At 45.3% G+C, this 14,668-nt stretch overlaps 1 protein-coding gene across 1 annotated transcript; it reads left to right on the top strand.

Moving 5' to 3' along the window:
* Window positions 1-2,051: 2,051 nt before the first annotated feature.
* Window positions 2,052-7,408, top strand: LRATD2 (LRAT domain containing 2). Its single transcript, XM_055432097.2, has 2 exons — window positions 2,052-2,550; window positions 3,102-7,408. The coding sequence occupies exon 2, from the start codon at window positions 3,198-3,200 to the stop codon at window positions 4,137-4,139; it is 942 nt and encodes a 313-aa protein (XP_055288072.1). The 5' UTR covers window positions 2,052-2,550; window positions 3,102-3,197; the 3' UTR covers window positions 4,140-7,408.
* Window positions 7,409-14,668: the final 7,260 nt, after the last annotated feature.

Below are 14,668 nucleotides of genomic sequence, written 5' to 3' on the forward strand. Positions count from 1 at the left end.
CGGTTCATTACATTAGGATGGTTCTATGTATTTTGGAATTTATTGAATATCTATTTTGATGATAAAACCATCTATCAGTACTTTTTAACAAATCGATTGAAGTTTTCAAGCTTGTATTCAAGATGATTGTTTCTTAAAACACAGATAATGTTTTATATTCAGGTTATATCAAGAATATTGTTTTGCTTCCCTTAAGGTTTAAACAATACTTTATGTAAAGTCCAATAATTGGACCCTTTATTATTAAAAACAAAACAAAACAGAAGAACTGTTGTTGAGTCACTGTTGTGAACAGAGCTCATCAAGGTAATAGGCTAGAAACCTGGACAACTAGGTGTTGCTTCGTGACTCATTAGATCTGTGCCCTGGGGTGCTGGTTGCAAACCACCATACTACTGTGTCCTTCTATGGATTCTCCCATCATCAGGGAGCCTACCTAGTACCACCTAGGGACAAAGTGGCCTACCATAGCTGATGGCAGCAGAGGTTTCACGGTCTAACAGACATGAGATGACTGGTCATTGGTTCTCATAGTCTAACACTCCCTCTCCCTCCTCCCTTGTAAAATGGGTATTTACATGAGCTCTTATGGTGGTGGCAAATACTATTCAGGTAAAACAGCACCTCCCAGAGCATGTGTTATCAAAAAGTCCAGGGAGGGGACTCCTCTGGTCACACATGCCTGAGGCTGGTCAGAAAATACTTAATCTACACAGCAGACACACAAAAGTCATTTTTGGTCTAACCTGTACTGTGATCTTAGACTTGCTGAAGGACTAACTCCCATCACAGCCCTGCCAATATTGATTGTTGGTGTTCAAAAAAGTACATAAGTAGATTGATTTCTCCCCCTCTACACTCCAAACTAAAAAAGATCGCAGTAGTGTTAGTATACTCGTTTCCACTGGTCAGAATACACACTGAATAAATAATTGTGTTACCTGGAAAAACTGAGTCAACAGACACAGTGTGGAAAGCAGAGTAGAGGAGGTCTTGAGCTGCATTCTTAATTCCAAGAATTACTCTGGGTGTTTCAGTGAAAGTCTGTTTAGTGTCAACCCTCCACCACCCAATCTGATCCATTATTAAAAAAACAAAACACTTTGGTAACTTTCATCTTAGATACAAGAAACAAAACCAACCTGGAGGGGAGAGAGAGGAAGTATCCTCCTGTAGTTTAGGTTAATAGGCAGTACTGGCCTCCTGTCACTTCCTTCTGTAAGTTAGCAGGAAGGAAATAACATTCACTGAGGGCCTCTGCTAATATGTCCTTAATTTAAAGACAATTAGGCAATTCCTACATCCTCTACCCGCAAGATAAACGACCAAAGCTGAATGACCAGAGCTGAATGACCAGAGCTGAATGCCCTCTTTCACTATTCGCTGGATGAACCCGTAATTCTCAAAGCAACAACGGAGGTTATGAAAAACTACTTTGCACTAATTTAGAAGGACATTAGTAACAGCCTAGGTCTTAGAATTAAGTCCCTAGTCAAGTCTTCGTTCTGCTTTGTTTCCTTTCTGAGAATTTTTTGTTTTCCCTACCTGAAAGTTTCATAGGACTTATTCTGGAAATACCTCTAAACAGAAGTACTTCTCCAGTTGTCCTAGTAAGAAATTATTTTCTGTGACCTTTGGCAAGAAATTGATTCTAGGGAAGAAAAGAAAAGAAGCAAAACTCTGTTTGCTTTCTAGTTGACTGTTCCTCCCTCTCCAGGTACTCTGGAGATGAAGAGGCAGAACAAACATCAAACTCTTAATCTCTCTCTTCTCTCTACACTGGTAGGTGGCCATTGCTTTCCAACTTCATTTTAAAACTCACAGCTCCGAAAAACATGATCGGAGTAAGCAGCGCGGACTCCACTACAGGTCTTACTCTAAGAAGGTAAGTAAGGTCCCCATTACTTAGGTGCACACAACCGCGCGAAGACTACCAGCCCACTCAAGCCCTTCGGTTATTTACCAGCGCGATTTAAACCCGCTCGGAGGCGGGGGCGTGGCCTGGGCGGAGCCCCGTGGCCTGGGTGGGCGGGGCGGAGGCGGGGATGCCGGAGGCTCAGCGCCGTGCGAGAAAGACCGGAGCACTGGGAGCGAGCCCCTGTCTCTTTAAATGCTAGGGGCTGCGCTCCCGCCCTGGGAGCTCGGAGCCGGATCTACAATCCCGTCCCTCCCGCTCCGGCGCTTGTTGCTCGCCCGGCCCGAGCGGGAGCTGCCGCCGCCGGGCACCGAGGCTGCTTCCTTCTGCTTCTTCTAGAGAACCCCACCTCCCCCCACAAACGAGATCCGGGTGAGGGGGTGAAGCAGCCCCAGCAGGAGGGAAGGGGTGCAGCGTGAAGAGGCGCCCCTCCCCGCCTTCAAGTCTGGAGCCGCTACGTAGCCGCGGGGGGCAAGGCATGTTCTGCTCCCTCCCGCCCAGCCTCGCAGCCGCCGGCGCCCGGAGAGGAGAGACTGCAGAGCCCACACCTGCAAACTCGCCCTAAGAAGTCTCAGGGTGCGGCGGCGTAGGGGGCGGGGGGCTCCCAGTTCCCCACGGCCTCCACTTCTAGGCGGGTGAGTTTGCGCAGGTAACACGAGCCGGAGGGCGGGTGCGCGGGGGAGGGGCGGGCGAGACGGTAGGAGGAAGCGCCGCAGGTGAGCCAGGTAGGGCGGCTCACCTGCCGGGGCTGCGCTGCTGGATCCTCGCCGGTTTCCTTAGCGATGGAGGTGGGGCGGGGACGTCTCTGGAACCGACTTAGGACCCTGAGATGAAAGGGGTGGGGGGATAGGAAAGGGGAATTGGAGTAAAGTTTCTTTGCCCCCTTCCTGCTTGGCATTGGCAGGTATGGCCCTGGCGGAAGCAGTAGGAGTCACTGATGCAATGGGCTTCTGCCCGGGCGAGGTCAAGGGCTGGGGGCAGGGGCGAGCTGGAGTTGCCCGGCCTCCTGTGACCGTGGCCCTAGAGGCAGAAAAGTGAGAGAGAAAGCTCGCTGCATCTGAGATTTCCCCGTAAAATGACTCCAGGTGCCCGGCCCCCAATTTTTCTTCCTCCTCTTTAAGAATAGATCGCCCATATCACGGAGGAGCGCCTCCTACACGGCTTCCTTGCCTTCCTCTCCCAACAGGTGGTCTCAACCCCTGTCCGGGGACCGGTGCCAATGACCCTAGTGGTGGTTTCGCTTTCTCCTCTGCCGGCGGCGTGAACGTGTGCCCGCAGCGTGATGGGCAACCAGGTGGAGAAACTGACCCACCTAAGTTACAAGGAAGTGCCCACCGCCGACCCGACGGGCGTGGATCGGGACGATGGGCCCCGCATCGGGGTCTCCTACATCTTCTCCAATGACGACGAGGACGTGGAGCCGCAGCCGCCGCCCCAGGGGCCGGATGGCGGGGGCGGGGGCTTGCCCGACGGCGGGGACGGGCCGTCGCTGCCCCCGCCGCAGCCCTACGACCCGCGGCTGCACGAGGTGGAGTGCTCCGTGTTCTACCGCGATGAATGCATCTACCAGAAAAGCTTCTCGCCGGGTTCCGCGGCGCTGAGCACCTACACGCCCGAGAACCTGCTCAACAAGTGCAGGCCTGGCGATCTCGTGGAGTTCGTGTCGCAGGCACAGTACCCACACTGGGCCGTCTACGTGGGCAACTTCCAGGTGGTGCATTTGCACCGGCTAGAGGTGAGCAACAGCTTCCTGACGGACGCGAGCCAGGGCCGGCGCGGCCGTGTGGTGAACGATCTGTACCGCTACAAACCGCTGAGCCCCAGCGCCGTGGTGCGCAACGCTCTGGCGCACGTGGGCGCCAAGGAGCGCGAGCTGAGCTGGCGCAACTCCGAGAGCTTCGCCGCCTGGTGCCGCTATGGCAAGCGCGAGTTCAAGATCGGCGGCGAGCTGCGCATCGGCAAGCAGCCCTACCGGCTGCAAATCCAGCTCTCTGCGCAGCGCACCCACACGCTCGAGTTCCAGAGCCTGGAGGACCTGATCATGGAGAAGCGGCGCAACGACCAGATCGGGCGCACCGCGGTCCTGCAGGAGCTGGCCACGCACCTGCACCCCGTCGAGCCGGACGAGGGCGACAGCGACGCTGCGCGGACTACGCCGCCTCCCGGGCGTCCCCCCGCGCCGGGCCGGGAGGAGGAGGGGGACCGAGAAGCGGTGGTGCACTGACCGGGGAGCCGACGAGCTGTTTGCAGCAGCCCCGCTGCCCGTGCCGGCTCCCTCCTCTCACTCCCTCCTCCACCGCCTTCTGGGCCCCATCTGGGCTCCTGGGCCATTTGGAAAACAGAGTTGGCGCAGAGCGCAGCCAGCTGTGGCTTGAGTTTGTTATCTTGGACCGAGGAGGAAGAGGGAGCAGGTAGGAGCACTTTGGCCGGGGGCGCTTCTCGGCCTCTTGCCCACTGGCTCAATCCGCCTTCTTTTCCAGAGGTGAGACAAACTGTGGACTTGCCAGACCCTTGAATCCCTGCTGGACTTGGGTCCAAAAATCAGCTCTTCCGAATTTAGGGATGGAGACAAGTTCGGAATGCCAATGCCTACCGCTGCCTTCTGCCCGCTTCCCTCCTACCCTGGGCTTGGAGGATGCCCTGTAGTAAGGCCAGAGCAGGTTTGTGGTGTGCTTCCACCCTCCCCCGCCACCCCCGGAGGAGCAGTGTGAGGGATACGGGAAGCTGGGGTGATTGATTTATTTATCGTTTTCCTGGGGTGCAAGGCTGGTGAAACCTGAACCAGGTCTGGGATCAGCAGACTGAAACCAAACAAGCCCCTGTGAAGTGTGACAAATAGTTGAGTAAACTTGGGCTGCAAAACAAAGACTTGGCTACCTCAGCCCGCCCCATCCCCCTGCGATTTGTCTTTTGGAGCTGGCTTCTGGCGGAGTGTCCTGAGCGGCTCACCGCTTCCCAGGTTTCAAGTAAATCGTTGTCACAGGCCAGCTAAGGGAAGGATTCTGTTCTGGTTCGGTTTTGCGGCCTTTGTTTATAGCCTGCTATTGTAGGCACTTAAGAGCTGCTGTGTTTGTCATCAGAGGAGGGAAGAGCCCTTTGTGTCCCTGATCTAATTAAACCTGCGTGGCCGTGTTCATCCTCAGGTCAATTTCCTGTCAATCCCCCAGCCGACCCCCTTCTGGTATAGTGAAGGTAACTTGTTTTCTTAATTTAAGGCTTTGGTGGTGGTCCTGTGAATTTTTTTCACCTTTACTGCCTCACCCCCTTCACTCACTCTTGTTTTGCCAGAGGTCAAATTTTTGGCTTGAGGCATATTTCAGTGATAAGGTATTGCTAGCCACACTTGATACAGTATGTAAGTGAGAGTCGTGTCACTGAGCTCAGCCACTTTGTGACTCCGTGGACTATACAGTTATTCTGTGACCCAGTTTTTACCTGCGTTAGCGTAGGATCATATTTGAATGATCCATATTTAAGTAATACAGCCATGGCCATCCTCAGGCATCCTGCCTGGAGATCTTTAAATCAAGGCAGCAAAACTTGAAGGATTTCCTTGTATTCTTACATTTTTTTTTTCAAACTTAGGAAGTCGAGGCCATAAGTTTTAAAAGCCTAGACCTTCTTCATAGCACCACAACATGAATTCATTTAATTACAAGGGAGTAGGCTATGTTCCCTGTTTTCGCAGGAATCCCCAGACATGTCCTATCACTTTGACTGTTAAAGATGAACCACACTCAGCTCTGGTCCGGGACTTTGAAGAAACATCCGTCTTCCTGTTGAAAATGTTAATCCAGTTTCCTTCTTTAATAATTTCAGCTTTGTGTTTGTTTTCTTTTGCTTGTGGAAAAGCGGAGCAAGGCAAAGTGGGTAAAGACATTTAGGAGAGCCTGTTAGATTTGAATTGTCTTTTGTGTTGAACACAGTCAAGGGAAAGTTGAATGTAATGACCATTGTGTAGGCATCAGAAGGGAAGAACAGAACAGCACTGTCTAGCAGCTCTGGGCCAGCTCTCTCTTCCAGTCTTGGATCTCTGTCTCCCTCTTTCAACCTTCAGTGGAAAGTGAATGTCATTAGGCCCAGGGATAGCAATGACTCTTTGTTGCAGCTTTGTGAGAAATCTCAACTTGAAGGAAAAACTAAAAATCCACATCCATAGTAGCAGTTCTGCCTCTCAGGAGGAGGTTTTTGATAACAGGACTTGAAATTTAGCTAGAAGAGTTAAGAGATCTTCGGCTGCAGCTTTTTCATGCGATTTTACGGAGCAACGGAGATGGGAAGTACGTACATAATGCTTTTGGAACCGTGATTCTGTTGGAAGTTTTATTAGGGCCGTCATAGTTAAAATAAAGCATCAACCAGCCAGTGGAAGTTGCAAAGAAAGGGGATCGAATCAACTGTTGGCATCTTTCTTGAAGATGTGGATAAGAGTTTTGAATGTCCAGACAATGGCTACATCTGGCACTTTAAAAATATATATATATATACATTTAATTTTTGTTTCTCCTTAGGACTAAGACTCTAGAACTCTTTTGTACTGTGAATTATGGATGCTCTTTGAAGGCAAGGAATATTGATTCTAATGTTCTTCAGAAGCTCTGGCAGGGATAAGCAAGACACTCAACTGGAACGGATGCTAAATGTAATCAGACAAATTCTATTTTCTTACTTAAGCAAATATTTTATTGAGACTGCTTATGTATAGCAAAGGAGCCCACAACTTGAGCTACACAACTTTTTATATTGAAAGAACTCATACTTTTTCTAGCTTTTATTCCACATTTAATTTAAAATGACTTTATAGCACTAACACACCTAGCAGAAGACTTTACTCCAGACCTTTAAGGAAATTTTTAGTTTTTATGAAAAAATGATACTTCAGTGGTTCCATTTCTCATGTCTTTGGTGCTTCTGTCCCTAATAGCACCAGTCAACAACACCACAACCACATGGAAACATATTTTTGGAAGCAAAACTTTAATTTTCTACAACATAATATGGATAATGAAAAAAATTTAAGGACTACTTGTTTCCTATATTTTTTTTTCCCTTAGAATGGAATCCACTGTGTTGAAGACTTGTTATTATGTGATTGTCTAACCTTTTTTTTTTTTAAAATTAGAATACAATCTATTGTGTCATGATCATTGAAAGGGTTTGTTTGGGAAGTTATGTTTTATTTGTGAGGTTTTTTTTTTTTTAATTAAGGTAACTAAATAACTGGTTTATTCGACTTTTCATCATATTGTCTTGTTCTTACTGATAATACTTGTAACCCATGGAGAATTATTTATCATTTAACTTGATAAATTCCACGTGCATTTATTTCCTGGTGAATTGTGTAAATTTTATTTTTGTTGACGATTATATGTTAAATCAATATTATGTTCTCATACCACTTCTTGAGAAGGAGGTTCCAATTTGAAACTATCATTTCCTTCAAAATGAAGGGCAAGTGCTTAGTTAAATAAAAGATTGATGACATCTTTTAAACCATTTCTTCCTAACTATGTCTCATTACAATAAAATCTGTCAAATCCTTTTGAAAAATGCTCTGAGGGTTTCCAATAAACCATCTATTAGTGTTAACTACATTTATTTCTATTTTTTTTTTTGTATACTTTTTTCCTGCCATTTTTTTTTTTTGTCCAAAGCCAAGCTCGTCAGCTTAACTGCAATTTTTGCATTACTCAGTAAATATTTTGATGAATTCATTTAATGACTGAAAACCCTCCCTGCATTTACCATGTGAGAATCACCCATTGCTTCTGGGCTCCTTGTTCATGAAGAATGTCTTGTAAACATAAATTTTCAATACACATTGATTTTTCAGAATCAGTGCAAACTTTCCTGGAAACCACACTCACATTTTGGAATCTGTATTGGGGAAGGTAAAATCAGTGACCATGTTGTGTCTTAGGTGGTTTCAGAATCCCAAACAGAGAATTGGTTCGCTGAGTGATTTTAATTACAGAAAACAGGCAGATGTGCCCTGTTGACACGATAAAGGATGCAGGTGTCAGCAGTAGATACGGAGCAGATGTGGCCTCTGGGACTGGTGTGCAGGAGACCAGCAGTGATCTTAAGGCCAGCACCCGAAGCCACTACCGCAGTCCTGTGAGGCTCAAAAATCTGGGCTCTATCAATGGGCTTCCATGAGGGTTTTAGATAGGAAGATTATTGAATGGTGAAAGTTATCGAAAGCTCAAGCAGCAGTGAGATGTTTTTCCTTGGAGCAGTAGTCCTTAATTGATCGAGGTTCTTATTGCACAAGAAAGTGAAGGGAGGGGCGCCTAATGTGGAATGTGCATCAGTTTGGGGGTAATTTTGGTGGAGGCTGCTGTTCATGTTTCTCTTAAGTGGATTTAGTTTGCTTAATGTAGGAAAATGACATGTTTGAAAGTGTTTTAAAGGACCTCCGAAATGAACAGGCCCTGAAAGTGTGCAAAAGGGCTTTTATTTCCTTTTACTGAATTTCCTGGAAAAACTACTTATTAAACATATATAGCACTTTTATCTGCAGAGTAGATGCAAAAAAGGTTAGTGTCTGTATTTGCAATCACAGCAAAGCACTGAGTATGAAGGGCTCCGTGATGCTGAGCCTTAGATGAGATACTGGAACATAAAAAGTTTACAGACAAAACCTTAGATAATCCCCTGATCTTGTTTCTAGTAATTGTGTGTGCTGAGTCCTGTCTGACTCTTTTCGACCTCATAGACTAGCTCGCCAGGCTTCTCTTTCCATGGAACTTCCCAGGCAAGAATACTGGAGTGGGTTGCCATTTCCTCCTTCCCCATTCAGGGATCGAACCTGCCTCTCTTGCATCTCCTGTGTTTGACAGGCAGATTCTTTACCACTGTGCCATCTAGCTTGTTTCTAAGGGGAAATAAACTTTCATACATACAGAGCAAATATAATGAAAGGTGGCCCTGTGAAGCATTGACAGTTGGTCAGTATTCAAATAAAGCAGATGTGTGTAGGTGTAACTCGAGTGCTCAAAGAAATTGGAGAAGTCAGATTAAAGCCCTCAAAGTACAATGATGATAGAGGAAAGGATGTAACTAATACAACTAATATTCATGAAGTACTTAACCGGCAACAGAGGATGAGATGGTTGGATGGCATCCCTGACTCGGTGGACATGAGTCTGAGCAAAGTGGGAGATGGTGAAGGGCAGGGAGGTCTGGTGTGCTATACAGCCCATGAGGTGACAAAAAGTGGGACATGACTTAGCGACTGAACCGTGACAACAGCAGTTAAGTTGGAGTCTCCTAAATTCCATTGCCTAACATATAAAGATAAACCAGATCCATGATGTCTGTCCTCATGTAATTTACTTTCTAAAACTACTTACTACCAAAAAAAAAAAAAAAACAACACTTTACAAGAGGGGATTTAGAAATGTGATAGGAGCAGTGAAAAATGTGCTGGGTGTTGGGAGAGGATCTCTCTCCATCAAGTCAGGAAGGCTTCCTGAAGGTGAATTTATGCTGAACTTTGGAAGAGGTGGAGGAGAAAGCCAGGTGCTTTGGAGTGCACACAGATTATATTATTTCAGGGAAGAAGAATGGGGAGTGAATAAATGAAGATTGAGTGTTCTCAAAATGTCTTTGCTTCATGCTTCAGTGATAGCCATTTCTTTTTGGGGTTCCCTTCTGCAACCTGTTGTCTAATTCAGTGTATCTGACACTTAACACAGGAACAGGCAGAGATACTCTGTGTTTTGAGTGAGTGAATGAATTTGGAGGTTGGGATTTGCTAGACTGGAAAACTTAGTTGCTCAGTCGTGTCTAACTGTGACCCCGTGGACTATAGCCCCCCAGGCTCCTCTGTCCATGGGATTTCCCAGGCAAGAATACTGGAGTGGGTTGCTATTTCCTTCTCCAGGGGACCTTCCCAACTCAAGGATCAAACCCCAGTCTCCTGCATTGCAGGTGGATTCTTTACCATCTGAGCCACCGGGGAAGCACTAGACTAGAAAGCCTTGTTATCTCGAGGTGATGTCAGGACTGCGGTTTTAGAGAGGTAAAGTAGCAGAGGCTTAGGATGGATTAAACAGGGAGAGCAAATGTGACTCTCCTCCCACCTCCCAGAATTAGAGGCTGTGCTGCTCATTCTACTGATGGCTCTTACTGCCAGTTAGGTAATGATGTGGAATTTGAATTCGGGCCTTTGCATCGTGCAAATGAAAGGGGAAGTGGCCAGGCCAGGCTAGATGGGAGCAAAGGTAAGTGGGAGCAAGAGGTTTTACATCCTGCATGTCAAAGCCTTGGTGCCATGATTGAGAAAGAGGTTCTTCTGTATAGTAAACCAACACAAGCCACTGCTATAATACAGTCTCTCTTGCCTTGTCTAGTGTGGCCATAATAACTCAAAAGATGAACTCTCTGCTCTTTTCTTTGGGGAAACTTGTGCAGCAATGTAATTAACTCCCAAGGTTGGAGTATCAATTTTCTGTGCATTCTTTTTAACCTGACAACTTTGAGTCTTCTCAGTTGTTAGGCTAAACTGGAGGCAGAGAATCTGATCTTAGGCCCATAGGATCAAATAGTGGTTAAGGTTAATAGTCAAACTACCAGAGTTTCTCTACTTCTGGCTCTGCTGGTAGTCTTGGCAGAAATTAGGCACCCCCTTGGAAACAGTTTCTTCCTATCTGCAGTGTGGTTTTATTTTCTTGGACTCCAAAACTACTGCCAATGATGACTGCAGTAAAAGACTTGCTCCTTGGAAGGAAGGAAAGTTATGACAAACCTAGGCAGCATATTAAGCAGAGACATCACTTTGTCTACAAAGGTATAGTCAAAGCTGTGGTTTTCCAGTAGTCATGTACACATGTGAGAGTTGGACTATAAGGAAGGCTGAGCTCCAAAAAAAAATGATGTTTTGGAATTGTGGTGCTGAAGAAGACTCTTGAGAGTTCCTAGAACTGCAAGGAGATCAAATTAGTCAATCCTAGAGGAAATCAACCCTGAATATTCACTGGAAGGACTGATGTTGAAGCTGAAGCTCCAATACTTGGCCACCTAATGCAAAGAGCCAACTCATTAGAAAAGACCCTCATGCTGGGAAAGATCAAAAGCAACAGGAGAAGGGGTCAACAGAAGATGAGATGGTTAGATACCATCACTGACTCAATGAACATGAATTTGAGCAAACTCTGGAGATTGTGAAGGACAGAGAAGCCTGGCATGCTGCAGTCCATGGGGTCACAAAGAGACACAACTTAGCAACTGAACAACAACAGCAGTGTGATTTATTGCTTTGGTCAATTCACTTACCTCTCTGAATATCTATTTTATTTGTAAAATAACATAATTAATATATGATAAATATAATATGTGCTCATAATGTGTGCTCAGTTGTGTCCAACTCTTTGTGACCCTATGGACTGTATGTAGCCTACCCGGCTCCTCTGCCCATGGGATTTTACAGGCAAGAATGCTGGAGTATGTTGCTATTTCCTACTTGTATAATATGTTATAATATAACTCAGATGGCTGTTCTTGAGTCTAAAATGAAACAGTGTACATAAAGCCCAGATCAGAAGCTACTGAGATTAACTAGAGGAAATCTGGGATATTATAGGTATCCAAAAGCTTATTCAAAATACTGTCTGGAGGTGAGAAGTCTTCCGTTTACTCTTGGAGAATTTCTTAACTAAATTCAAAGAAACTGGTAAGAGAAAGAAATGACTCTAGTTAAGCCTTTAGTTTTTAGCTACTGCTATAGTGTTTGAAGTATTTCTTGAGCTTCGATCTTTAGTAAATGAGCCATTTAACATGTTTCTACATGTTATATGTTTACTCATTAATTCAACAAGTATTTTCTGAGAATGTTTAAGGTGCTGGAGAGCCAAGAGGGGATAAGAAGAGAGATTGCAGTAATAATATGGACAATTGTGAGGTCACCTTGCCTGCTCGGTTCTATTTTAATAATCACAATAACCTTTCTGGACAGAGGCTAATATCTTCATTTAACAGTTGAAACAGGTTTAGAGAAATGAGGTGATTTGTACATGGACATACAGCTAATAAACGACTGCTGGTGGCCTGTAAGATTTCCTTGGTGGCTCAGCAGTAAAGAATCCACCTGCAATGCAGGAGACACAGGTTTAATCCCTGGGTCAGAAATATCCATTGGAGAAGAAAATGGCAACCCACTCCAGTATTGCCTGGAGAATCCCATGGACAGAGGAGCCTGACGGGCTACAGTCCATGGGGTCACAAAGAGTCAGACACGACGTAGCACACACACCTAGTTGGCGGTTGTGGCCTGGGAACAGGAATGCTGGTCTTCAAAGCCCCAGGCTATGGCTCCTCCACCAAGAGAGCATCTGATCACTCCCACCCCTTGAATGCAAGGTACTTTATTCTGCTCCAGCTTTTAGCATGCAGCATAATCTGAACAGCACAGGAATTTTCACTCTTGTTGTAGCAACTTGGGAGGAAGTGACACTGGAGGCAAAAAGAGGCAGGCAAAGAGAAGAGGCAACTTTCAGCTAAGAGGAAGTTTCCATTCTTATCCTGCGTCACAGTGACAAGGCTATGGTGAATATTGGCCAGACCTTCATTTCGCCTCTCTCCTTGTGGCTGGGCACTGAAAATTCCTCAAACTGCCCCTCTTCTCTCTGCCCTTCTGTGTGACTTCCTTTGACTAAAGCACTCCCTTTGATGTAAGCTAGTGAAAAAGCTCTATGTTGGAGGCACTAATTTTTAAATAAGTCAATGTGGCTTAAAGAAGAACCTAACTTGGCAAGGTCACACAGCAGTTCAGCCAGAAACAGGCCTGTGTGACTTGACCTCAGTCTGAAAGGGATAAAGGGCTTACATGAGACCAAGTAAATCAAGTTCATATAGAACATTTAGTTGGCTCTGCCACGGATAGCTCTGTTAAGAATAAGTGACCTTGAAGTTTTTCTGCACTCTAGGACCCTGGATCCATAGTTCTGTGTGTGAGGTGCCAAACTCCAGCAGGAGTCTATGACAAGATTTCAAGTGCAACTTTATCCTCGGACATGGTTATAGTAGCTGTTAGTTGATCTACTTAATTAATTGTAATTAATTAATACTAATTAATACTGGTTCCTTGGGGATAACCCTAAACCTCATTCATAGAAAAAATTAATATGTAAAAAAGTTAATACTGATAAAGTGAAAGTCAAAGTCGCTCAGTTGTGTCTGACTGTTTACAACCCCATGAACTATACAGTGCATGAAATTCTCCAGACCAGAATACTGGAGTGGGTAGCCTTTCCCTTCTCCAGGGAATCTTCCCAACCCAGGGATCAAACCCAGGTCTCCCGCATTGAATGCAGATTCTTTACCAGCTGAGCCACAAGGGAAGCCCTAATAATGATAAGATGGAAGAATTTCAGGGAGTGCTTTTATTGTGAAAACCAGGAACTGTACACAAAACTTTTGCTTGAGAACTGGCAAATTTTATTATGATCTTTAACATTGGAAATTCAAATCTGGGTCATGGATAAGGAAAAAGATGGTGATAGAAATAAACTAATCCATATCTCCTTTGTTTTGGAAAAAGTGTTTAGAATTTTTGTTTGTTTTTGCCTTATGAACACTGATTTCCCCCCACCCCCACCCAAACACACATACACACACTTGAATACATTTCTGTTTGCTACCTGCCTCTACTCTTAGCCAATACATCATACCTGTGAGAAAATTCTGTATTTCTATGGATAGGCATGATTTATTCTACTTTATTTTAATGGGGTCTATTTCTTTTTATATTTCAGAAAGAGCAAGGTTGTTCATAAAGCCATAAAGCATCACAGGTTGGCAGTTCTTTGTGCTGACATCTATTTTACTACTTAAAAAAATGCTAATAGACTTTTTTTTGAGCGGTTTAGATTCATGGAAAAATTCAGTGGAAAGCATAGAGTTCCAATATAAGCTCTCTCCTAACCACACAGCCTCCCCTTCTATCAACAAGGGTATCAGAGTGATGCCTCTGTTACAATGGATGAACCAACATTGATTCATCACTATCAACCACAGTTTAACTAGTTTTCACTGTTTGTCTTGTATATTCGTTGGTTTTGACAAATGCATCCACCATCATAGTATCATACAAAGGGGTTTTACACAAGACATATTCATTACTTCTTTCCTCTCAAGCTCAGAATTGGACTATTTGCAGCTGCTCTTATCAAACCTTTAGAGACACTTCTCTGCTGGGTCCTTCTACTTTCTTTGCCCTTCCAAATGACATTCCTGCCTGGAACGGTATGCATTCTTTAAGTATTCTGGGGGGACTACCAGGCAATGTGCTGCTCACTAGGACTAGAAAGAGGACTGTAGTGACAGACCTATGCTATAGGTGCCTGCCCACGTTCTGCTGAGGAAAACGGACCAGCAAGCAATGAATGCAATATCTTGTGCTTAAAGTGTGACGCGGAGGACCAGCAGGCATCAGGAACTATAGCCCTGGAGGGCAGGGGCTCTGGCAGCTAATCCCACATGGCAAAGTGGAGAAGGTCCAGGATAGGCTTCCTGGGGAGACTTAAGCGCGTAGGAGGAGGTATTATCAGAGAGAAGTTTCTGGCATCATCCTGCCATCTCATCATTCTTTACTTTAGGAGTAAAACACATATCTGTCTGTCTGTGGCTAGAGTGAGGGCAGGGGGAGGTGTTTTGAGAACAAAATTCCTTTTTTCCATAGGTCTGATATAGATTTCAGCCAACTAGGAAACATTATCAAAACCTCTGGAAGCATGTTCAGTTTACTCTAGT

Source organism: Moschus berezovskii, chromosome 16, assembly GCF_049115385.1.
Source record: "Moschus berezovskii isolate FMDL1 chromosome 16, NW_MosBer_1.0, whole genome shotgun sequence".
Classification (NCBI taxonomy): Eukaryota; Metazoa; Chordata; class Mammalia; order Artiodactyla; family Moschidae; genus Moschus; species Moschus berezovskii.

Coding starts and splice junctions, on each gene's coding strand:
- LRATD2 (XM_055432097.2), top strand. CDS start 3,198: ATGGGCAACCAGGTGGAGAAACTGACCCACCTAAGTTACAAGGAAGTG.